This window comes from Perissodus microlepis, chromosome 7, assembly GCF_051167445.1.
Source record: "Perissodus microlepis isolate ML-2025 ecotype Zambia chromosome 7, ASM5116744v1, whole genome shotgun sequence".
Lineage (NCBI taxonomy): Eukaryota > Metazoa > Chordata > Actinopteri > Cichliformes > Cichlidae > Perissodus > Perissodus microlepis.
The window spans coordinates 46,900,232-46,923,970 of NC_140467.1; the positions used below are offsets into that span (position 1 = coordinate 46,900,232).

General features: G+C 40.8%; 1 protein-coding gene across 3 annotated transcripts in view; it reads left to right on the top strand.

Annotated features, from left to right (window-relative positions):
* ptpn13 (protein tyrosine phosphatase non-receptor type 13) overlaps window positions 1–23,739 on the top strand; it is a 49,835-nt gene that overhangs the window by 21,073 nt on the left and 5,023 nt on the right. Inside the window, exons 7-38 of one of the 3 annotated variants that reach the window (XM_084935460.1) lie at window positions 104–736; window positions 5,818–5,910; window positions 7,176–7,275; window positions 7,800–7,992; window positions 9,743–9,817; window positions 9,915–10,086; window positions 10,444–10,594; window positions 10,720–10,858; window positions 11,011–11,163; window positions 11,582–11,764; window positions 11,917–12,079; window positions 12,315–12,738; window positions 13,292–13,398; window positions 13,500–13,553; window positions 14,005–14,094; window positions 14,418–14,525; window positions 14,686–14,817; window positions 14,912–15,366; window positions 15,774–15,905; window positions 16,791–16,884; window positions 16,988–17,073; window positions 17,181–17,355; window positions 19,306–19,520; window positions 19,621–19,719; window positions 19,801–20,174; window positions 20,273–20,432; window positions 20,542–20,697; window positions 22,131–22,302; window positions 22,453–22,663; window positions 22,823–22,908; window positions 23,120–23,181; window positions 23,382–23,537. In XM_084935460.1, coding sequence (XP_084791586.1) covers window positions 104–736; window positions 5,818–5,910; window positions 7,176–7,275; window positions 7,800–7,992; window positions 9,743–9,817; window positions 9,915–10,086; window positions 10,444–10,594; window positions 10,720–10,858; window positions 11,011–11,163; window positions 11,582–11,764; window positions 11,917–12,079; window positions 12,315–12,738; window positions 13,292–13,398; window positions 13,500–13,553; window positions 14,005–14,094; window positions 14,418–14,525; window positions 14,686–14,817; window positions 14,912–15,366; window positions 15,774–15,905; window positions 16,791–16,884; window positions 16,988–17,073; window positions 17,181–17,355; window positions 19,306–19,520; window positions 19,621–19,719; window positions 19,801–20,174; window positions 20,273–20,432; window positions 20,542–20,697; window positions 22,131–22,302; window positions 22,453–22,663; window positions 22,823–22,908; window positions 23,120–23,181; window positions 23,382–23,537 — 5,603 coding nt within the window. The remainder of the gene's footprint in view (window positions 1–103; window positions 737–5,817; window positions 5,911–7,175; window positions 7,276–7,799; window positions 7,993–9,742; window positions 9,818–9,914; window positions 10,087–10,443; window positions 10,595–10,719; window positions 10,859–11,010; window positions 11,164–11,581; window positions 11,765–11,916; window positions 12,080–12,314; window positions 12,739–13,291; window positions 13,399–13,499; window positions 13,554–14,004; window positions 14,095–14,417; window positions 14,526–14,685; window positions 14,818–14,911; window positions 15,367–15,773; window positions 15,906–16,790; window positions 16,885–16,987; window positions 17,074–17,180; window positions 17,356–19,305; window positions 19,521–19,620; window positions 19,720–19,800; window positions 20,175–20,272; window positions 20,433–20,541; window positions 20,698–22,130; window positions 22,303–22,452; window positions 22,664–22,822; window positions 22,909–23,119; window positions 23,182–23,381; window positions 23,538–23,739) is intronic. The other 2 variants (XM_084935461.1, XM_084935462.1) reach the window with 2 other exon arrangements.

A 23,739-nucleotide genomic window follows, 5' to 3' on the forward strand; every position in this document is an offset into this window, starting at 1 on the left:
AGTGTAACAGTCATATATTATTGGACACAAAGAAGCTATTTTAACACTTGTCAACCTCTGTATCTGCTTGGCGTTTAAAATTTTGGTTCTCCCCTGCTCTTAGGGAGGAGTGCTGCCCCTCGGGTTCTGGAGCGCTACAGAGCGAAGACTCAGGAACAAACCTCTCTAAACCGAGGCCTTAGTCGTTCCATGGGCTCACTGCCAATCCAGGATCTTTTGAAGGGGGATGACGGGGCAGCTTTACAGTATTCCCTGTCTGATTATCACACCAATTCTGACTTACCCAGTGAACTCTACCCAAAGCCCCCCTCGCTCCATTCCCAGCGTTCTTATCCCTATCTGCACCCCTTTCACCCCCAGCAAAAAGGCCGGCCTGTGGAACTGGACCGTAGATCTCTGCCTTTCTCCAGTGGGGAACTGAAGCTAAGTCAGCCCAGGAAGACCTGGGCTTCCTCTGTGGACTTGGCTTGCATTGACCCAGAGGCTCTTCGCTTTGGGGCTTTGGAGGATGCAAGAAGAGGCAGTAGTGCCTTAAGTACACACTCCAGTGGCAGGCGCAAATCACCTTTGCAAGCTTTAAGAGAAAGGGATTCTCAATACCTTGAGTTTGGTGGGCTGAACAGTCGGAAGCCTCATCACCACTCAGCCTTGTCTGTAGGCTCGGGCATCACCGGTGCCTATGACAAGATCAAGGAAAAACAGAGGAAACTTCAGGCGCTAAGACAAGCAGTGGATGGTGAGTATGCTGAAACTAGGGGTTTAATTTAATAGAGAATGTGTACAAATGAATGTTTTCAGGGTTAAGTTTGTGTTGTTGTGTGTTTGTTAAATTCCTTGACAAATTTTCAAAACAAAATACGAACCAGAATCATGTAATTCAAAGTGGTATCACGTTGTGGTTGTGACGCCTACTGTGGACAACGTGTTGTGAATGATTTTCACTTTTAGGAAAAAAACCCATCATGGCAGTTTTGGCCTTTTCTTGGAAGCTGGCGCTGATTAAATATAAACAGAATGACTAACAAGCTGTTGTTTTCATTCCATGGGATGTTTTTTCGATGTAAGCCTTTCCTTATTTCAACACATCACAAACAACAAGCACCTGGTTGCTTTTGGTCATGTGTGCTTAGGAGTCCTTTGTCGGAGCATACAACATGTGGCCTATAGTGTGTAAAAATGTAAGATTGCTGTTATGTGTGTGGTTGGCCACAACAAATTTCTTGGGTTTAGTCTGCAACTGTGGCAAGGAAGGAAGTCTTAAGTAAAACAGACCAGTTCAGGGTCACTTGATGTAAGTGAAGTGTCAGACTCTGTAGTGCATGGATTTATCAGGCACAGCATGGAGTCATCAGCTGACCTGATCTGAAAGACAAAAATAAAGTGAAAGCAACGGGATCAAGTGAGCAACCAGACAGTTGGACTAGTTACAAGTTGCGTATCCATCTGTAGTAACTACCACGTAAGTGTTGTGAAGTAGGGGGAACCGGGTGCTGGCTTGGTGGTGGCTGGACAGCAAGGTTTAGACAGAGTGACTCATTGCTACAGTGACCAGTAATTATAGGTTGGCTTAATTCTAGCCTGCTGCTGACTGTCAGAGATGTTATATACAAAATCCCTTTTTTTTTTTTTTATAAAAAATTATTATTATGGCTATAAAGGATAGATGCGAACTAGTTACATACTTTCAGTGTGTACAGACTGAAAGAAAAATAGTCTTAAAATAATAGCGCAATGCTTAAATCAAGGACATCAAGCAGAACTGTTTAACACGTCAGTCATCTGTTATAATAGCTTTAAGTTTCCTGTTGGAGATTATGAAATTCTTAGTAAAGTAAGTTTATGCAGTGAGTCACATGTCTCTTGGCCAGCTGAGAGCCGTTTAAGGCGCATGAGGCTTGAACGATTTCATACAATAAACCACTGTCTTCTACCTCTTGCTCTCTTGCTGTTCTTGCAACATCCCCACTCTGTGCTCCTTCCAGCCTTCAGCCTCCCTGCTTTTCTCGCAGCTATTTTTGATGCTGACTGAACCACCAACCAAGCATTCTTTTCCTCGACTGTGGCTTTTCATCCCCCAGCAAGTACCTTCTTGCCTTCTTTTCTTTCACTCCCCTTTGCTTTGTATCGATTGTAATTTAGAGGATTTAAGGGTTTGTTTGGTTTTTTTTTTTTTTATTTCTTCATCTCATGAAAGTGCAAGACTTTGTCACTTCACACCTTATGGGTAGCATGAGCAACACCTTCATATAACTGCTAAGATGACACAAAAACAAGGTCCAGATTTAAAGAGTCACTAAAAAAAGTCCAGCAGATATTTCCAATTTAAGATCCACAAACTGAAAGAAACTTAAACTAAAGCTTTGGGATGACTGCCACACGCTGCAGGCTTTAACATTGCGGTAAATATTTTTTAAAAAATGAGATTTTTAGCAAGGAATTGTGGGGAAAAATGGCATTACTGTTGTGTTTGTGATTGCTTGTGAATGTGCAGAGAAGACTGAGTGGGTTGAACTATTCATTAATATTAAATGATGGCTATTACAAAGCATCCTGGAGAGAAGCTTTGTTTACTGCCATCAGAAGTGACTGCGGGTGTCTGCGAAGGGTGAGCCAACTGTTCTTTGGCTACACCATGAATGGGGCCTAATTGAGTACAAACCATTTGGAGGGGGCCTTGTTGGATGTGTTTCTTGGCAGAGACCTCTTTTCCTTTTCTTTTTTTTCTCTCTCTCACTTCTTTCTGTTCTTTTCTGCAGGAAAGTGATGGCACAGCAGTGGTCAGTGGTCTCAGGTTTTACAGGGTTAAACAGCCCTTGACTGCCCTTCTGTGTGTGCGTGCATTTACAAGTCTTGTCTAAATGTATTGCAACGCTCACGTTTGTGTGCTTGTGTGCATGCCTTTGTGTGCATGGGCATGTCTGTACCTGGGCTCTTCTGTCTCAAACAGTTCCAATAAAACCCCCACACACCATTTTTGGTGTCAGTCAAAGCTTTCCTTGTCGAACTGGAGGCTGTAATAGGAGTCATGCGTAGCAGATGAGGGAATTCCTAACATTATTGGACTTTTCCGGCACTTGGCAGCAGATTATGTGGGTTTCTGCCGGGGTGGGTCCATGTTGGACAGCAGTACAGAACGCTGCTGCTCCAGAGGAAGGGGAGGTGTGTCTGTAAATCACAGCCTTTTGAAATTGTCTTAATTATTCTATTTGAGTCAGCAGGAGATGAGATTGCTGAGTGTTTGTTTTTTTGTGAAAAGCTGTTGACTGTTTGTTATTTCTAAACCATTTGAGCTACCTAACTTATTTCCTCTTCACATTATGAATAATGTCCAATTATTTAGTGCTCCGAGGGACTAAATAACCTCAGAGCACAGTCAGAGTAGGGTCTTTTTCTCAGTGTAAAATACTTAAAGACTGAAGGACTGTAGACACTTGTAGTACATGCAGAGGTATCACCTACATAAAGTCAGATCATGGAGATAAACATGTATGTGAGGACAAATGAAAGATGAAGTGCAGCCTGGAGAAAGCTTGGTGGTGAATGCATGCTTTGATAATTCTTTCCTAGAATTGATGCTCTTTGCCTTAAAGTATGTAGAGACTGTTACGTAGAGGCTGCTTTTCCAGCAAGTTTGTGGGGAGTGCTCTCTCTCATGCAAAGTATTTCCAGAAAACAAAACATACGAACAACAGAAGTACTCATCTTTTTTTCTGTCATTACAATCTTTAAGAAAAAGAAGGACTTTATTGCATTATTTATTTACCTTTACCTTAATGGTTTCCTTTATATTTTCCTGTGAATAAAGCTGGTATAATTGGTGGCACTGAGAATGAGCTTTGCGCTACATCTTTTTTGAACTCGGCATTTTTCTAACCCTTCTGTTCTCTTGCTTACTTATAAACATTTACATTATGAGGAAAATCTCACTCTCCACTCAGCTGTTATCATCTCTGTTACTTTTTGAAATTACCTAAAAGCACCGCCTGACACACTGAAACGTTGGTCCTGGGGATTATTTGTTTTTTTGGGGTGATTTGTTTTTTCTTGTCTTTGTTACAACTAACTCATTTAGTGCTGTTTCCATGACCAAAAAGAGTGTGTGGCACATGAATCATCTTAAATCTGTATCCAGATTCAGGTTGCCACATTCATAAAAATATATTTATATTTTGCGTGGGTCAGCACAGTGTGGTAATCTCACAGCTGGGCTCAAACTTTTCTGCATGGGATTTTCCAGGTGCTTCGGTTGCTTCCATAGTCCAAAGACAATCGGGTTAGATGAGGAGGAAACTCGTAAGTGTGGTTGCCGGGATTGACCAACGACCTGTCAAAATGGGTGCCCCGCCCTGGATGAAATTTATCTGGGATAGGCTCCAAGCTTTTCTGTTATTTTTAGCACCTCCAGGACCTCACCAGACTTAGGGAGTCGGGGTGGGGGTTGTTTTTTTTTGTTTTGTTTTTTAACAGTGGGGTTATAATTCTTTTTTTTTTTTCCTTGACAAGGTTGATAAAACTGAAATAACCTCCAGTATCATTCTGACTTATAGCAAAACATCGTAGTTGAGATAGTAGAAGTAGATTCCTTTAAAATCAAATGTTTTATTGCTTTTTATCATGTTTCCTCCTTTCTGTGAAGCTCAGTAAAGTGTTGTTAAGTAATCCATATTGATAAATATGTTTTTTTTTATTAGCTGTTGTAAGCTCCTCTTCTTAGAAAAAGCTTTTTCATGATGATAATTTTTCTCTGCATTGTATTCTTCACCTCAGTGTTTCTAAAACTCACCTAAGTATAAAGGCAGGTGACTGCATGTATGTATGTCTCAGTGAGGGCTTTGAAGCAGAAATGTAAGTCATTGTGACTGCATGGGTAATTTGCTGTAAATTACACAAGACTGCTCCTCTGTGCACCTTTTTGTGTTAAAGGAAATGATGAGTCACCGTCCACTGGAAGATGGAAAACTATTTTGGGTGATAGTCCAACCAGTCCTCCTTCCTCTAAGTAACATTATAGTGGCTGTCGGGCCACAATGCTTTTTTGCTTAACATGTTTACGTAAGGCAGAGATCAGTACAAGGTGAACTCTGTTGTTTTGTGAAACTGTAAAATAAAATGCCTTAGCAGTGACTTGGGAATCCCATTCATTCAAGCTATGTAGTTGGTACTGAGGAGCAGGAATTTCAAGTTCTGTGTACAATGCAAAGAGCACATGATACATTAGGGTAGGTTTCAGATTGAATCATATTGTTTGTTTGTTTGTTTTTTCTCAGTTACCACAGATTTTTAGGTTATTATTAAGTTAATTGGTCTTTGCTTTGAGAAACGTTCAAGTGTGGGGGACTGGTCTGTACTTGCTGTGGTGCTGTGGTTCACCCAGTCTAGCAAGACAAAAGTTTACGCCTTAAATAAAAAAAAAAAAGCATTCTAACCTGACTGGAGGCATGCCTGCATACACTTGCTAAATCTGCTTTTCCTTGTAGGTACATATGCCTTTCATTAGGAGTGTTTACCCACAGCATGACTAAATCCTGCTTTGTGTGTGTTATTTTACAGGCTTAGTGTCACCGTTTGGTTTCAGTAGATTGTGGAGTAAATGAAAACATGCGCCCATCAATTCATATGTTGTCCTAGCCCCATAAAGTCTCATACAACTTATTGTAAACCTCTGTTTTATGTAACATTGACAAATACACGGCTTCACCTTAACACCTTAATTTGTATTAAGTGCATGAAGTTATCCCTTTTGTTGTTATTATTATTACTATACTACTGTGTGGTTTGTATAATACATAATTTTCAACTGAATTTCTCTGTTGCCAGACCCAGTCCACACCCACCACAGGTACCACAGTGATTACAGTTCATCCAGTGAAAGCCCCTCACTCGCCTCCTCTGATCCAGATTACAGGCAAGGTAAAAGACGCCACTGACAAATCCTTTACTGCTATTCCGCTTTTAATGGCGATCCCACCCACACATAGCATACTATGAAATGTAACTAACAGGTGATAGGTGCCGCACACATGTAACTCATCTTGGCTATGTGCATGCAAGAGAATAAATCAGTCACGTAATAATAACATGAGAGAGCCATACTGAGCTGTGGCTGTTCTGATAATACTCAGTTTCCGCAGTGGCTTACGGTGACTTCTTAGTGCACTTTTTAGGCTTAAAGCGAAGTGCCGCTGCTTTTGCTTGATTTAGAAGCACAGCAGCAGACCTGGCAGTTTCCCATGTTGAGGTAACTTCCAATCAACTGCTGTTATTTGATTGCCTGATGCCGCTAAACAAATTGCATGTTGTCTTTCACTATGTAAGATTGCACAAGGTAAGAATTCCTTTCCACTGTCAGTGAAAAATGAAATTGTGCAATGCACCTTATTGTTATTGTAGTAGTAGTGTGCATAATGTTTTCCGCACTAGGACTACTCAAGATTAATTCACTTAAAATTGTCAACACAACAGAAGGCTGAGCTAGTCAATGATGAGTTCAGTTAAGATCAGCCTAAAGGTTAAGACATTAACTGGCTAACTTTCCATATCACTAAAAACAAATCCCTGCTGCAAAATTTAGGCCAAATTTTGGCCAAAAAGACTTGAAGCCCATTCTAATGTAACCCTGCACCAAAGTTTAACACTGAAAAAGAAACTTGTGGATTTATATTATTCACTAGAATGTAGTGGAATTCAAAAGCATCTCTAACCTAGTTTGTGTTACTAAATCCAAACCTGTTTTTAAACATGCATTCAGTAATAACTTATACGACAGAAATTACTTTATTACACCTACCGTTGCTGTAATGCAGCACACTTTATTGCAAGGCAACAGAGATGCCATTTGTTGTGCTGATTTTGCTCTTCTATAATTGCACCTTTGACAGGTATATTTGCTGCACCATGTGTGTGCGTGTCTGTTTTACTATAAAAATGTAAAAACAGCATTTAGCCCTTTGGCTTTTTTGTGCACCTCTATGCTTGGATGCTTTTGCATCTTTGGGGGGGGGTTTCTCTTTATGTTTTAAAAAAAATGCCACTAGCCTACTGGCGACTGCAGAGGAAAATTAGCCTGTATAGCTAATTTTGGCATATTTACATGATGGACCTAAGTATTCATGTTAATTGATGTGTATTTTCCTTTGTTTTTGTTTATTGTACTGACATTCTGCTGTCTTTTCTAGCTAAGAAACCTGGTGAAATTGGCAGGTATGGCTCCCAGCTGGCACTTCTAACCGAACATGACGCGTTGGCGCTGGCAAGCCACAATGCAAACAGACACAGGTAATGCCCAGTCTCTCCCACCCCCCTCACGTTCCCCTCACCCATCCCACCCCCACCTCACAAAACTCCTGGTGAATGTGGAAGCTATCCTGTTTGGTACTCTAAGCCACAAACATACAGCTGGTGTGGCTTGGCAGGGTCAGCTCCATGCTTCACTAGTGAGGTCATCTAATGTGACATCCACATTCAACATTCTCTGTCTCTCTCTAATCTCTGGCATTATAGATCAGAACTGCCTGCTGTTGTTCAGCCTGCTCAACAATTTGTCCCACAGCAGTGCCCCTTTTTCTTCCCTTTTTCCCCAGAATGCTAAAGCGAAAACATCAGCTGTACACAAAAAGCCATTTTGCTGCTAGCTTTAAACTTGTCCATTACATAAAAAAATGAAACAAAGTGTCCAAATAGAAGATGTATCTTCACATAAACCCCACCACACACTCACACAGAGAGAATAGCTTCCTTTCTGCTTATAGACAGCATCAGACTCTTCTGACGCCCATCCTCTTCTCTTCTTTTCCCTGCAGGCAAAATGAGGGGGGAGCTGATGACACTCTGGTTGGAGCAGAGTTGCTGCTGCAGAGGCAGGAGGAGGAAGTGCAGCGGCTTCAGGCCCACATGGCCCACAGGCTGTCCAGGGCCAACCTCTACCCCACAGATGACCCCCTGGCCCTTCAAGAGTCTCTCTATACCTCTTCTGTACCTCCACGCAAATTCAAGGTTTGCACATGTAGCAGTATTACTGATGTTCTGATAATTATAATCTTTCTTGCAGTTTTGGCCTCTTTTTTTTCGTTACAAAAACATTCTTATTTAAATAGAAAGGCTCTTTAATCACTATGGAGCACACTAACTCTAGAACGGCATCCAAGTTCTGAGCATTTGTGGCCTTGAAGCGTGTTTGCATTGCAATATTTGATGATGGATGTATAATTTTGACTCACATGAGCTCATTGGCAGCAAACTTGTTGATGCTCTAAAGATGAACTGCTGACTGGAGTACATAATTCATTTCAGCCTCCTTATAGTAATTAAAAGTATGTAGGATTGTGGGACGTGTTAATTTTTTTCCCTCCCTTTTTTCCCTTACGGGTTGGTCTAATTTGGCAGTATTTACCAAATACCAAATAGTAGTTACCATGCTTATCAACACAATTGGTAAGCATGGTAACAATTGTGTTGCTGTTCCCAGTATACCCCAAATACTATAGAATATTATATTGCCAATAAATTAAGCACCGTTGCTAGGACTAGACTTTTTAGTGTGTTTGTGGTTGATATTGATGGTGGTTGATGGTTGAATTGGTGGAATTTAGGATGTAAAGGTTTCCAGTTGGAAAAACCTACAGCATATGAGTTAAGGAAGAGGAGTCCTGCTCTTCTGACTCATGTGAGATTCAATTATAGCAAAAACACAAAACAAAAAAATCAACAAGGAAATGTGTACAACACTTTAAAGCATCGCAGTTGGTCACTTTATGAGTTATACCTTTTTTAGAACCTGGTTGTACCCGTTCTGTTTTCAGAGTATCTTAATTCTTTGTGTCACAGATTCAGCAAGGTGCTGGAAACATTATTCAGAGATTTTGGTGGATATTAACATGATGGCATCAGAGAGTTGCTTCAGATTGGTCAGCTGCACATCCATGATGCCTATCTGTCATTCCACCACATCCCAAAGGGGCTCCATTAGATTGTGATCTGGTCACTGTGGAGGCCATTTGAGTACAGTGAGCTCATTGTCATGTTCAGGAAACCAGTTTGAGATGATCTGAGCTTTGTGGCATGCTATCCTGCAGGAAGTAACCGTCACAAGATGGGCATACTATGGTCATAAAGGGATAAACGTAATTAGCAGCAATACTCAAGGTGGTTATGTTGTTTGGTACTAAGAGGCCCAAGGTTTTCCAGAAAAAATATCTCCCACATTATTACAACATTACCAGCTGCCTTGATACAAGGTGGGATGGATGAATCCTTTCATGTTGTTAAGGCCAAATTCTGACCCTTCCATCTGAGTCTCTCAGAAGAAATCAAGAATCACTGAACCAGGCAATGTTTTCCAATCTTCTGTTGTGCAATTTCAGTGCGCCTCTGTGAATTTTGGCCTTCATTTCCTGTTCTGAAATATTCAGTCCAGCACATCTGGCACCAACAACCGTGCCACATTCATAGTAACATGAATCCCCCTTTCTTTCCCCATTCTGATTTTCAGCTTGAACTTAAGCAGGTCGTTTACACCGTGTCTCCATGCCTAAATGCACTGGGTTGTTGCCAAATTACTGGCTGATTAGATATTTGCATTAACAAGCAACTGAGTAGGTATACCTAATAAAGTGGCAGCTTAGTGTGAAGTATTTGTGTTATGCATATTTTATATCATGGGTGAGAGGGCAGTTTTCAAAAGACCCTTTAGTGTGCTGGTAAAATAAAACTTAAGTCTAACAGTGACTTTTTTATTATGTGGTAGAACTTTCACGGACCCGAGTTTGTGAAGATGGCCAGCGAGCCCTGCGTGCCCTTATCTGTTCCCTCGTCAATAATGGTGAGAATGTAAAATTATGCCACCTTGAAGCCAAAGAATTCATATTTTTATATCTGTTTGTAAACATTACTCCATGCTTTGTATTCTTTAACTCAAGAAACGTGGGAAGGTGGAAGAAGTGCAGAGGAAGGTGGGTGTGGTACTGCTCAATGGCCAAAAGCTGGAGCTGAGCTGTGACATCAAGGCAGTGTGTAAAGACGTTTTTGACATGGTGGTTGCTCACACTGGACTTGTGGAGCATCATCTCTTCGGCCTCGCATACCTCAAAGGTATTGTGTGTTTGTGGTGTGTGTGAGAGAATGGATGTGATCTTGTGTTATTTTGGGATTTTGGTAAGTGTTTCACAGTTGTTCTTTGTTTGTTTAGTCTTTAGTAGTTGCCCCCAGAGGTCTTAATTCTCACATAAGAAAAAAGCATTTTAAAGTTCTTTAAAAATAACTCAAATTGTATTCGAAATAAATGTTTCCATTTTTGAAGTGGAAAGTTAAAAAGTGTATAAATGCACATAAAAAATATCGGTTTGGTTGGTTTTAGTTGTTCATTTTGATCAATTTCCTGTAAAGATGCAAAACTTAAGCCAGCCTAACTTGACTTTCTAACCCTTTCATCTTGAAAATCACACACAGAAAATGAGTTTTTCTTCGTTGATCTTGATGCCAAATTATCCAAAGTGGCCCCAGAGGGATGGAAGGAGGAGTCCAAGAAAAGGAGATCTGACATGCTTTTTAACCTTTTTTTCCGCATCAAATTCTTTCTTGAAGATATCAACTTAATACAGTAAGTGCACATTTTGCACACAATTAGCTGGAAAAGCCAAATGTGTGCTGTCGTTACACAAAAAAAATAACAGTGTGTTCATGTTGGCATATTAACCACTTAAAGTGATTTTCTGTGGATTATAGGCACGCAATGACCAAACATCAGTACTACCTACAGCTGAGGAAGGACATCTTGGAGGAAAGAGTGCGCTGTGGCACAGAAGGTGCCATGCTGCTGGCTTCTCTGGCATTGCAGGCTGAATTTGGTGACTATCAACCTGAGGTACCCACTCAGCTGTTTATCTGTTTGTTATCAGTCAACTAAAAGTTTCTTTTCTCGTATGATTTTAAAAAAAATAGTATTTCATTTGACTCTTGTATATATAAAACAATAAAAGTATCTTAAAAATAATCTCATTAATCCCGATCCTGCAGCTCCATGGGAAGACTTATTTCAGAATGGAGCACTATCTCTCGATGTCTGTCTTGGACAAAGTGGGCCAGGCCACCATCAGGGAGGATCTGCCAAAGCTTCACAGCAACTACTACGGAGCAACAGAATCTGAGGCGGAGTTTGAGTTCCTTAAGGTTGGCAATAATAAAGTAGACTGCATTTAAATTCAGTTTTCATGTCGATATCAAAAATATATTCAGTTATGGCTGAAGTTATTTTTTTCAGTAATAAATTGCAACTCAAGGTTTTTATTTTGTGATGTAAATGATTATTTTATACCAAAGAGTTTACTTAGGCAGAAGGACTGACACGCAGTGTATGTTTGACAAAAAATAAGTACTGTAACAAGAGCAAAATGTCTGTTTTAAATTTCATTTTGTTGTATTTTTGTCTCATTGGAGACTACAAAAGCAGATGTTTGCTTCCTCATCAACCTTAATTTAAAAAAACAAAACAAAACGAACCCCTGGTTCTCATTTGGAAAGTTCCTGTTTTCTATGTTAATTTGATTATTATTTGAGTATCTTAGTACCATCTCTCTTGTCTTTAAAGATGAGCCAGAAGCTGACAGAATATGGAGTCCACTTCCATCGAGTGCTTCCTGAGAAGAGATCTCAGACAGGGATCATGCTGGGTGTTTACTCCAAGGGGGTGCTCATTTTTGAAGTCCTTAATGGAAATCGTACCCCAGTGCTAAGGTTCCCCTGGAGGGAGACAAAGAAGATTTCCTTTGCAGTATGCGCTTGACTCTTATTATTTGAAATAAACCTGTACTACAGTATACCAATATTTGTTTTCCACTATAGTGTAATCCAATTGATGTCCATTTTCACTTTGTTTATTATTATTATCATTTTTTTGTTTCTTTTTTGTCTGTAATCCTCCAGAAAAAGAAGATTTGCCTTCAGAACACATCAGATGGCATTAAGCACCTGTTTCAGACAGACAGCAACAAGACATGTCAGTATTTGCTACAGCTGTGTTCGGATCAGCATAAGTTCCACCTGCAGATGAAGGCTCGCCAAAACAACCAGGAGCAGCAAGACCTAGGTAAGCAAGAAAAGCACCTCATATTTAGAAAGATGTAAATATATAGCCAGCTAAGCGCTGCTTGTTTTTTAATAGAGATGAGGGTTAACTTGATGCATCTGTTACAGGCAACACTAATTGGAATAAATCAACGAATCAGCTCTTTGGAATTACCCGCCTCATGTTAATAAGCACTAATGATTATTATTACTATAGAATGACAGACTTTTATGTCTTTCATGTTCCCGCTCACCAGAAAACAGTTTGCAGTACTCCCTCGACTCTCGGAGTGGAGATGCCGTTGGTATGAGAGCGAGTTCGGGCAGCCTGGCCCCAAGTTTATCGACACGCTCCAACCCAGACCAACTGAAGAGAATCTCATACTCAGAGGCAGCCCTCAATAAGGCACTGTCTGGCTCAGTATTAGTCCAAGATGAGCTTCACTTTCCAGGGTTCAATCCAGCGGCCTCCACGGTCCTTTCCAATCCCCGAGCAATGAGTCGTTCCCACCACAATCTCGGGCAAATGCCAGAGTCTCCGGAGGACAGGCTGGCAGAGTTGTATCGTGGTCAGTCGCACAGCGGACTTAGTCAGCCACAAGCCAACCAACTGGCCTCTCACTTCCAGCAACATCAGCGAGCCAGCTCAGACACAGACTCCATCCTACACCAACAGGACAAGTGAGTTGAGAAAAGCAAAGCATGTCAAAAGCAAGACCCGGATTATTTCCCATAAGCTTAATGAAACGTAATGAAAGGAAATTATGAGCAAATGCTGAATTTAACTTTATAATAAGAAATAAGAATAAATAAGAAAAATAAATAAGAAAACTATGTGTTTCTTATCTTTTTATTCAATGTCTTTTTTCCCCCAGTATTGGGTCCTGTGCATGTGTTTAGGTTTCACTGTCAGTCTCTTCAGGGCAGACTAAAGTTACTGAGGATCTGTTGCTGAGACTACTCTGCACTACAGAGACATATAAAACTCTACCTCCAGCCTGTAATTGACCCCCGGGGGTCTGTGTGTGGGTGTACATGCGCCTTAGTTTGTGTCATTGTGCCGTTTTTAGTAAGCAACAAGTCTGTTTTGTGTCAGCTGCTCCCCCTTGTGTCAGCTTCACAGATGACCTGTGATTTTTAGCTTAGAAATTTCAGAGGCCTAATGTTATTAAGAGAGTGTCTTCAGCGTTGTAGAAGACACCTAATTTTTCTCATCTGTATTTTGCTTTCTTAGATCATTTGGCATACCACCCCTCAGCAGCGCGGCCTGGAGCACCAGCATGTCCAAAAAAGAATCTGACTCTTCTTCCATAGAGGATACCGGCCAAGCATATGTAGTAGGTAAGAATGCTGACCTCTGAAGAGCGGAGCATCAGAGGTGTAGAGGTCATACCTGAAATACTGAAAGAATGCTCTTATTAATGCGTTGCATTCTTTCACAGGTGTTAGCATGCACAATTCCTCTGGACCACCTTCAACCCCAGCATCTGTGAATGGTACGTAAGGAAATGTGATTCTTGTTCCCACAGATACCAATTATTACTCATTTTTAGCATTCTGTCTCTACAGCTCTAGTCTGTTCACCAATATCTCTCTGAGATTTAGCAAACCATGAATATATACACAAAAAAAGTCCAGTCTCTTTTCTCTCAGTGCTCGATGCCTGTGGACCTTGGCTTTGGCCCCGCTCCCACCATTTAATAACTTAATTCTTGGCACTGAACCCAACTTTCATCCCAGCTTAGCCAAGCTTTTCAGGCTTGTTATTCAATTCTACTAAAGAGGGAGCCCTTCAGCTACACTGTATGCCCTCTTGAACTGATTAGTAGTTACAGTGTAGTGCTTTCAGAGTGGCCTGCGCTTTCTTCCCTGCTTACCAAACTCAAAAAGGATGTAACTGTGTTACAGAAGATGTCATGTATTTAATATGTTTTTTTCTTTGAACAGATTCCCTAAAGAAAAAGATTAATGCGTTACCATCTCCAGAGAGAGAGATCACAACTGTAAACTTGAAGAAAGGTGTGAAATACGGACTAGGTAAGAGTGAATGAATATATTCATAAAATTAGTTTTATTTTACACAGTCTCTGCTGTTTTGACAACTGCTTTAAACTGCTTGAAATGCTGGGGGAACCCTGGACATGCTGACAGATTTCTGAGTTAAAAGAAGTGAATAACTCCCCCTCAGGCAAGCTGTTGCTTTTCTATTTTAAGGACTTGGATAACCAGTAATTTTGCTGTATGCAAATCTTTCAGCTGAATAAACAAAAAATGGTGTTTGCCAGAGGCTGCCTCTACATTTGCATGCAACTGTTTATAGTTTTGGGTTCATACATTTGCGGTGTGTGTTTGTCCTGTAGGGTTTCAAGTTGTAGCAGGAGAGAACTCTGGCCGCGCAGACCTTGGCACCATCATTAGCTCCATCACTCCCGGTGGTCCCGCTGATATCAATGGCTGCCTCAAACCCGGTATGCTACTTTTTTGTTGCCACTTTCTACCTTCCGTATTCAGATGATAGTGTTCTTGTTGTCTGCTTGTGCTGATGGTTAGCTCTTAAGTTTGTTTCTGTCTTGCTGTGAATATGAGTAGTTGTTGTTTGTGTGAGCAACGGTGGTCTTGTTGATTCAGGTGACCGGCTGATCTCTGTAAATGAGAAAAGCCTAGAAGGACTTTCTCACACGACCGTGGTTGATATACTTCAGAATTCTCCTGATGACGTTACTCTCGTCGTATCACAGCCCAAAGAGAGGCTCTACAAAGGTAAAATCAGGGTTACAAGTATAATTTTTGTTTTCATGTGCACCTTGTCAGGATTGATCCTGACTTTTATCCAAAACTTTTTTTGTTCCAACAGAATCTCCTGGAGGATATTCACCCTACCAGCACAGGTCTTCATTTAAGTCCCTTAACTCTGCTCAGAAACAAGAACTGGACTTTGATACCTCCTCAGAAGAGCATGCAGGAACAAGAAGCCCCAGCCCTCCACAGCAAAGTGCTGGCATACAGTCATCTAACTCATCACCAGCTCAACAGCACACTGCCCTCAGTTCTCAAGACTCTAAGACGAGCATTATGGCTAAAACCAACCAAGCCCCTGGTGGAGTTCAGCAATACCTAGAAAGGAGTGCTGCACCCACTGCCCAACATCCAAATGTAGGTCCTGATCCTACACCACCAGCTCTACCTCCCAAAACTAGAAAATCTAAAGTGCTGGAAGCTCCCAAAGTCTCTGAGCATTCTGACCGGGGAGATTCAGACATGGACGAGGAAACTTATTCAAGTAGTCAAGAGAAACAAAAGGTCAAAAAGGTTTGTTTATTTTTTAAATGGACTCATTTCAATGGATTCCCTGCTTTTATACATTGCCCTAGGGTCTCAATTAGGAGCTCCGTTAAGTATAATACACAGAATTGTGTCTTCTAGTAGAAATTTTCTTATGTTAATGGAACAGAATATGATTGTTTGTTTTCTATACACAAGCATTACATATAACCTGATGCTTGGCACAACTAACTGCCTGTTCTTTATAACATTTGCCTGTCATTGTATTTACACTGTCAATGAAAGGCTGCATTGCAACTGTATGCTGCATGATATCCCTTGTGTGTTTTTTCACTGTATCGGCTTGTTTAGTCAGTCTACTCACTCACCTTGATTTCTTTCTGCATGTTCAGGCTTGTGATAATTCACTGTAATGCCCTATTCTCTGTTTGCAGGAAAACATCATGGAAAATTTAAATGGTAATGCCTCAGGGGTCAATAGTCTCCATCCAGGAGAACTATATGACATTGAGCTGTCCAAAAAAGACAGCAGCCTGGGCTTAAGTGTCACGGTACTGTTCGGCAAGGTTTTCACCCTTTTCTTTGTTTTGCACCTTTTTTTCCCCCCGACTCATCCAGTTCACATGTTGTTTGGTTTGGTTTCATTTCTTATTGCCGTGTGTTGGATGTTCTTGTGGTAATACTAACCCTCATGCATGTCAACTTTATTTTTTAATCAAGAAGGATTTGAAAGAAAGAAATGTCACGGTATCTCTTACAGTAGGGATTTTAAATGATGTGAGTAATCACTGCTCTAATTGGTCTCTCTGGAATTTTGAATATGATTGACTTGGGTTAATTAAACCACTAAACCATTTTAACAAATCACTTTATTATGTCTTCAGACTGCTGTCACACGTGAACTTGTGTGGTTGGAATACTGATTTGGTATGCAAACATTGATGTAATAATGAAATTTGACATCTTTTTAAATTTTTAGAAGATTTAAAAATAATAAGAGCTTTGTTTAATTCCTAAGCAAACTCCAGAATCACAAAATCCACCTAAAATGTCATTTGAACAAGAGGAAAAGGAGCTTGTGTCATGTTGTCATGATTCATAGTGTCTAAAACCAAGTTTTAACTTGGTCTTTGACAAAACTTGCTAAACTTCAAAATCATCATCTACTCCACCTGTGACAGTTCTTATGCACCAAAGTATAAGCTTCATTCAACCCCCGATCCAAAAAACTTTGAAATATAAACTTCTGGTCTTGAATTTTCTGTTAAAATTACTTTAAAATACTTCTCTTGTACAGTTTGATATTCTCTTCACAGTTCTGAAGCCACAATAAAGATAAAGCAGTTATCATATAAAACACATCCAACCCTGCCATCAACCCCCACAGACAAATAAAGAATTATGCATTTTCTCTTTGGCTCATTTCACTAAGAGTTTTGTCATTATCTTAGGGAGGAGCTGGCACTGCTGTCCGACATGGAGGCATCTATGTGAAAGGTCTTATACCAAAAGGTGCTGCAGAGCTTGATGGAAGGATACAGAAAGGTAGACACTGGTGTAACAAATATGTAGCACAAAGGAAAAAATTAAATTAGATGAAATTTAGAGTCTTTCGTCTTTGGGCATCACCTGTCTGCCTGCGGCTTAGGTGATCGTGTGGTGGCCGTCAATGGAAAGAGCCTGGAGGGGGCCACTCATCAACAAGCAGTAGAGGCGCTCAGAGACACCGGGCAGGTGAGGGGGTGACAGTTCCCATGAGCCACCATGTGAGCAGTATCTTTAAATTATGTTGCTGCCTAACTGGCATCTTAACACTTAGTTTTACTTCCTGCATGGCTCAGACAGTGCACTTGTTGCTGGAGAGGGGTCACGTACCTGCAAACAGCATCCACGCTCCCCTCACACCTAAGAACACTCCACCATCTGCCAGCACTGGCTACGACAGAAATCCGACCAAGAACAAGGAGCAGCCACTCGAAGCCAAAGAAAAACCAGAGTACAGCTTCATCACACAAGGTAAAGGATGTGGTGTGGTTTATTTTGGGATTGGAGATCCATTTTAACGCACACTATAATGCAGTGGTTCTTAACCTTGTTGGAGGTACCGAACCCCACCAGTTTCATATGCGCAGTCACTGAACCCCTCTTTAGTGAAAAATAAAATATGATGTTTTTTTCAAATTCAAGACATAGATATGTTTTTTACTGGTGCACAAAATGAGCTGTGCATGTCACGGCGGAGGCTCTGCCAAACCCCTGAGATCGACTCACCGAACCCCTAGGGTTCGATCGAACCCAGGTTAAGAACCACTGCTATAATGCGTTTTCCTGTTTTCCGTGGTCTAATTTCAGTGGTCTAATTATCATTGAAAATGCACAGCAAAGTGCAGGTTGAGGGATTATCCTTTGACCTCTTTCGTAGCACTGCAACAAAGCTAGGTTCAGACATTTAATATTCATTAGGTGCCATTTTTTTCCTGTGCAATTCAGTGAATTTCACGTGTTTAATGCATGAAGACTCTTTTACCCAGCCTCTCAGGGCACACCATGCTATTGTTTTAATTTTAAGGGTTTTTTTGTTTGTTTTTTTAAATATCCACTTATCTTTTCAACAAGCAGTTGCAGAGAGACAGATAACCATTTACCATGGCACCTAAAAGGGACTTTAGAATAACCTGACAGACAGGTCTTTTGGCAGGTTCATACCTTCTTGCTCCAAGGCAACACATGCCCCACTCCACTGCCCAGCTCTTTGATGTATTAACTTACCTGCATAACTAATCTAACTGCACCATCAAGTAAGTTAGGTTAGTTGGTTAATGTTCCACCCTCTCCTAGTGTAGTCATTGTAAAACGACTGTAGTTTCTATAATGCGGTTTTTCTGTTTTTTTTGTTTTTTTTTTACCCTCACCTAGCACATGAATTACTTTTATACTGCAACCTGCTGCCACTTTTTAAAGCCCAGATAGATGCTTAAGAGGCGTTTTACAGTATTTTGTCCAAGGATGCTTCCACATACGGACGCAGTATATCAAGCCACTGATCTTAGGAATAGTAGACAACCTCGTCTAACTCTTGTGCAACCATAAGCAATACGAGTTTGCTTTTCTGCAGGTGAGAATGTAAGGGTCCATCCAGGAGATGTAATGGAAACGAATAGTAATTCCTGTACTACTGGAGACTGTTTGCAAATGATTTAAAAAGAAAAAAAAATAGAGTAGTTTCAGACTTCTAAAGTAAATTTCTACATTATTGAACATATGTGATTTGACATTTACTTTATAGTTACTCTGAATAACAAATTATATTGGCTTCTTTTGCCAACAGTCATCTTGAGTTTTAAAAAGGCTAACAGACTTTTTAAGAGTATATGCACCATTTCTTTTTGATACTTGTGTCCACCTGTAAACAATCAAATTTGGTCATACAATGTATTTTTTTTTAACAGTGTTACACCAAGACTTACATCAAGATCAAATGAGCATGTGTGTACAACCCATTGTTTGCACACTGCGTTGTATTAGAGCGGAGTAGATGGGCAGAATCTACATAAATTGCTCTTCTGCAACAAGAGCTGGACTATCCTTTAGTTTTGTGCTCTCCCTAACTGGTTATAAATACAAGTTGGGAATGCACTTTTTGTTTTGTGTATCAGGCTTGTCCTGAAGTTGTATGTTTTTAGTCAGGTTCCTAATATACAATATACTAAATATTTTACCAAATCAGACAATAAAATCCAGTTTTGAGCCCCCCACACCCCCAATAGAACATCCTTTCCTTATATTTACTTGCATGTAATTTTAAGAGGTTGGGTACACAGTCTACAGGTTCTTAGTGTATTACATGGCTGTTATTATAATAAGCTGTAATTCATCCATTCTGATTTTATATTTTATCTTATTCTGTGTGACCATTCATCGACCATCTATGGCAATAACTGCAAATTCATGTGTTCTGTTTCACAGATAATATGTTTGAGGTGTGCCTGCTGAAAAACACATCAGGGCTGGGTTTCAGTTTTAGCCGAGAGGAGAACATCCCCAACGAACCCCCTGGCTCCAGCATGGTGAGGGTTAAAAAACTGTTTCCTGGCCAACCAGCTGCAGAAAGCGGTCGTATCAAAGTTGGTGATGTCATCTTGCGTGTCAATCAAACCCCACTCAAAGGACTCTCGCAACATGTATGTGATACACTTTGTCTCAGTTCCCATTTAAAAATCACACTAAGTTATTTGATGTCATAATGTGTTTGAAATTGTGGTTCCTTTACATTTTGTGTAGGAGGTGATATCCGCTCTGAGAGGAACTGGTCAAGAGGTGACTTTGCTTCTCTGTAGACCTGAGCATGGCATTCTTCCTGAGATGGACACTGCAGCTTTGGTGAGTCACTTAATATTTTCCTCATCACTGAGTCTTTCAAGCATTAGTTGAAAACTTAAATTGAACCAAATTTCTTCCTAGACACCTAAGCCATCGCCTAGAAAGACACCAGGGACATTTGGAGAGCCCAGCTTGAACTTAGAAAGGCTCACATCTGCTCCAGGGAGTAAGAAACAGGGCCCCGTGGAAGACGCCCTGGAGAGGCTGCTACACAGAACCCCTGGCCGACGCAACAGCTACAGCGACAGCACCGATGGGGATGAGGAGGTGGAAGAAGCTTTCAGCGCAGGCTCTGTGGAGAACAGCAGGCAGAACTGGGAGCGGAGTGTTTACCAGACCTCCAGTAGCAACCCGGGACTGGGACGCTACGACAGCAGTGGTCATCTGGATGACAACATGCACTCAGCTTTTTATTCCTCAAATCTATCAATGACAAGATCAGACCTCAGCAACCGGTAATTCATCTAATGTTAAATACTCGATTAGCATTATCAGTTCTAAATGTGATTATTAGTGTTTTTGCTAAATTTTGGCTTTGTGGATGTTTGGTCAGGGGACTTTCATCCCCAGTGGGAGCTGATCTGGAGTCATCCACTTTTCCGAAGGTGTCCTCCCTGTCTTCCCCAAGCCCAGATCCCCTGCCTCCTCCACTACCTCTGCCCTTGAACCTCACTGCACCTGGCAATGGACAGGATGGAGATGAATTCGTCCCAGTAAGAACTGAGGAAGGGAATCATAATCTAATCATTTTAGGGTTTCCACTAAAATGTGGATCAAGATGTTATTCCTGTTACTGAGGTTATGTGTTTTTGTTGTTGCTAGGAAGTAGAGCTACAGGTCTCTTTGGTGAAGTCAGAAAAGGGCAGCCTTGGCTTCACCCTCACTGAAGGCAATGATCATGGATGTTACATCCATGACATCATCCAGGATCCAGCCAAAGGAGATGGAAGGCTCAGGCCCGGGGACCGAATGATCACGGTATAAATTCCCATTATTCACTATGTGCCAAGGTGTGAAAAGCATGTGGATTATCATTATCAGCAGAGGTTTCAGGTGAAATCATTGTGAGACCTTGCCTCACCCTATTGTGTGACGTATTGAGATCAGCTGACGCAAGATGTGAGTGGGCGTTAACACACATGGGAAGGGATTTCAAAACTGGATTATAGATGGCAGACAGCTGGTGTCGCAAGCCACCCCCTCTGTTCAAGGATGGTCATTCACATGGACATAGTTTGCAAGAGGAGTGAAAAAAGCCATCTGTCTGCCTTTTCTGTCTAAAATGTGAACATTAGCATCATTGAAAGATTGACCTTTTTCTTTTAGATGCAGAGTCTTGTCCTGTTGAGGTGGCTCTTCTGTCTTGTGCCATGTGTTTATGAGGTGGCTGTTTGGTTTTCCTGTTGTTTAGTATGTGTTTGGGAGTTTTGTCCTTGGCATGAACCAGTTTTTGTCTGAGTGTGTGGCTGGGTTTTCGTGCTCGGAGAAAATGTTCCTGAGCTTCTCTGACAAACCTGCTACATAAGGGATTGTCCGTTTGTCCTTCTGTTTCTCCCTAGTTGGTGACCTTCTTTACTGTGCATCTTTGCTGATTTGATGAAAGCCCAGTTGGGATAACCGCATGTTTTAAGAGTTTTCTCTACATGTGTGCGTTCCTTTCTTTTCCGTCTGGGTTAGAGGGAATGTTTTCTGCCCGGTGTTGCAGAGTCCTGTTTACTCCAAGTTTGTTTTCCAGAGGGTTGTGGGAGTCAAAAAGCAGGTACTTGTCTCTGTGTGGGGGCTAAACTTTAATGTTGAGGTTTCCATTCTCCTCAATGTGCACAGCACAGTCCAGAAATGGCAAACTATTATCCTTTGTCTCCCCTGGTGACTTTGTTTCCACTGAGTTGATGTGAACAGTATGTACCATGTATCGGTACCAGTGGCTAGGTGCTGTCCCTTTGAAAGAGCCAAGAACTTTACTTTCTACTAGCTCCATGTAAAGATTGGCTACGTTGGAAGACACTGGGTAGGCCATGGCACATCCATGTTTTTGTCTGCAGAAACCCTTGTTGTATTTACATTATATGGTGCTAAGGCAGAGGTCTAATGGTGCGCAAATCTGATCGGGGTAAAGCTAGTTCTGTTTTCTAAGAAGCTGTCTTGCTGTAGTTGATTTTCTGACAGTCTCCACTGCCTCAGTTGTAGGTATGCAACTAAAGAGTGAAACTACATCAATGGACACTATGGAAACTTAAAGAAGTCCAGTCGCTTTTCTTTCCAAGCTCCTTCGATTGTTATGACCTGGATGACTGAGAACCTACACAGACATACAGAGGCGGTTATCAAGTACAAACTGGAAACAGTCTGGCTCTCTGTTCCTTTGTGTTTCCCAAACCATTACACATTGAATGAATGTTTTTTGTCTACAGGTGAATAACACTGATGTGAGCGATATGGGCCACACCGAGGTGGTCAATCTTGTGCGTGCTGCACCTCGGGTGGTTGACTTGGTGGTAGGGAGGGTCCTGGAGGTTCCTAAACCCCCCATAGAAGCTCATCTGCTGCCTGACATTTACTTCAAGATGAACCAAGAACCACTGGGTAAGAAACAACCTTGATTAAGAAAAGAAAATATCACTGGTGTGTCTCACATTAAGCCACTAATGTCTTGAAAATCTTTCCAAATGTTGCATCAGAAATTAGTTCTTAAGAATCAAATCTAAATATTTTTATTCTTTGTTCATTCCCCAGGTTTGGTACTGGATGGTGGTAGTGACAGTTTGTACGGGATCTTATATGTGAAAGATATTCTTCCGGGTTCATTAGCCTCTAAAGAAGGAAGCTTAATGCCACTTGACCTAATCCACTACATCAATGGAGCCCCTACCCAGGACCTGACTCTCAGTGAGAGCACTAGGCTATTGGAGCACTCCCCCAGTGAACTCACGCTAAAAGCCACAAGGTAGTCTACACTAAAAAAGAATAACATCTATCCTTTGTGAATTTTTCTTTTGGTGCTTGTTTTTATGTTTTTTGTCTTAATAGCATTGCACATTACAGAAAATACAAGATCTTAACAATAATCTCGGTAACTTTTATTTTCTTTTATTTACTCTAACAGGGATGGAAAGCCAGTTTGTCCTATGCAGAAAAGTCTTTCTTTTCTCAACAACAATGTTAGCACAACGGTTTCATCCACCATGAATGGTATGCTTTATAATCTAAAGAAATGTGACTTATAGGTGCACTGATAAATCGATCTAAATAAGAATAGATTTACTCATATCAAGTTTCTTACTTGCCAAATATTTAAAGATGGTGTGAAAACTTTATTTTAAAAAGGGGATGATAATAAAAACTAAATAAACCAAAGTAATAATGGGATAAGCGTAACTGCAACTTTTGTTTTCTGTTTAAGGGTTCCTTAAAGGGGAAGAATTAAGAGATACAGGAGGTCTCGCAGCACTTTGTCCTTTAGAGGTGAGTTTTTTTTGTTTGTTTTTTTAATTATGTTGGTTATGTTTTGCCAAGCAAACAGCTATGAAATATGTTGGTGGAGTTCATCAGGTGTTATTGTTAATGGAACCCAGACAGTTACCCAAACCAACAAAAAAAGTAACTTGCTGAAGTGTTGAATGACAAATCAAAGGTGGCTGCACATTTGTTTGCTGAAAACGCAGGAAGAGATCATAAAGGTAGATCTGGAGAAGCCACCGTCAGGAGGTCTGGGGTTTTCCGTAATTGGAGGGGAGAGGGGGATCTTTGTTAAATCCATCACACCAGGAGGAGTAGCAGAGTCCTCAGGCAAGCTGCAAGTAGGAGACAGGCTGCTTAAAGTGAGTGTTTTTGGACTTGGAATGTGCTTTATTAAACAAAACACATTACATTGTGATTTACTTGTAGATTTTTTTGTTTGTTTGTTTTTAACACGAATCTCTTAAATTCTGTGTTGCAATAACACAGAATTTAAAATATTTACAAAAAGCATTTTCTTTTTGTGAACATTTTGTAAATAATTGGCTACAAAGTAAAGAAAGT